The sequence below is a fragment of the Cyprinodon variegatus genome, unplaced genomic scaffold (assembly GCF_000732505.1).
Source record: "Cyprinodon variegatus isolate N-32 unplaced genomic scaffold, C_variegatus-1.0 Scaffold1318, whole genome shotgun sequence".
Classification (NCBI taxonomy): Eukaryota; Metazoa; Chordata; class Actinopteri; order Cyprinodontiformes; family Cyprinodontidae; genus Cyprinodon; species Cyprinodon variegatus.
Genome location: NW_015151771.1, coordinates 150,629 through 151,981, shown reverse-complemented (window position 1 = coordinate 151,981; position 1,353 = coordinate 150,629). Strand labels below are relative to the sequence as shown.

At 42.8% G+C, this 1,353-nt stretch overlaps 1 protein-coding gene across 1 annotated transcript in view; it reads right to left on the bottom strand.

The window, feature by feature from the left end:
* LOC107102778 (myosin-10-like) overlaps nt 1-1,353 on the bottom strand; it is a gene marked incomplete at its 3' end in the record, with an annotated part of 30,924 nt that overhangs the window by 21,892 nt on the left and 7,679 nt on the right. Inside the window, exon 2 of the mRNA XM_015402206.1 lies at nt 353-735. Within this exon, the coding sequence (XP_015257692.1) occupies nt 353-697 (345 nt within the window). The remainder of the gene's footprint in view (nt 1-352; nt 736-1,353) is intronic.

The window sequence follows — 1,353 nt, the reverse complement described above, 5'->3', positions numbered from 1 at the left end:
CTGAAAAACAGGCTGATCTCCAACATCTAGAAACAAAGGTGTTGATGGCAGCAGCACAGCTGATATTTCTCTCCAGGATGGAGTCACAGCCAAAAAAATACCAAAAACCTCCACAATACCTTTAAAGTCAGGCGTACCTAAAGAGCATCTTTGATGCTCCTAAAGGGCGTCAGGTAAACAAACCAAAAAAAAAATATCTAGATGTTAACACATGTAGAGATGCTTAGAAAGAGAAAGGCCTTGATTTTCAATCTATAACTGCATTTTACTGCAGTGCTAGCTTGAAGCAATGCTAGCTCATAAATTTAAGATGTAAATATGTTAATTAGGCTTAATGCTCTGGTTTACTTACATAGATGAGCCCTGAGTAGTATCGGTCTTTGAGATTGTGAAGCACCGACGCCTCATTCAAGCAAGTGAGTTCAGCCATGTCTTCCACCTTGGTAAACTTGGGGGGATTCATTTTCTGGATGTCATCCTTGTTGACCACCGCCTTCTTCCCGTTTTCCGCCAGCTCCACCACCATTTCATCGCCGCGCTCTTCGCGGATGCTCGCCGCTTCGAATCCGTTGCGCTCCGATGGGATCCAGACCAGCCTCTTGGCGGTCCAGTCGGCCTGAGCTGCGGGGTTGTAGACGACGGCGCGGTCCACAAAGAGGTACCGCTCTGGGTCATCCTGCCCGCTCCTCTGTGACATCGCTGCGGGGAAACCAGAAGTACAGCAATCTGGGTCACCTGCATGGGAGGAGAACATGAATGGAATTTTATTTATCATTCAGATTAAGGTGGAATTCAGAATAAAAAAATTAAAAAAACTCCTTCATAGCTGGGAAAGATTTGGGTTTCATCAGGTCACATATCTAAATAAATTATCATTTATCCATGTATTCATCCATGTATGATATATTTCTGTCTTTCATCTGTTTTCCTATCAGCCATCTATTTTTCATCTACCCACTTATTTTCCATCTCTGTTTTTTGCAGTTTTCATATCTAAATGTGCTTCAAAAAAGTCGATGTATGTTTGAGCCTTATGAAACTCACTAATAACCGAACCGGCCAGGTTCGTATTTTCCCATTCCTTGGGTGGCGAGCTATGAGAAGGTGTTAAGCCTCAGCCTGGAAAGAAGCACCTGCAACTTCCATCAGTGCAGTAAGAAACACTGCAGCTTGCTCCCCCAACCCACACACATCCACATACCAACATCGCAATATCATTGATCACATCTCACAACCAAACTTTTGAGACAATTATACATCCTCGTGGGGGCTATATCTATAATTTAAAGCTCTTTTAATGCTCTTAGAAATAATTTTAATGCCATCAACAAATACCCACACTGCAAAAACGAT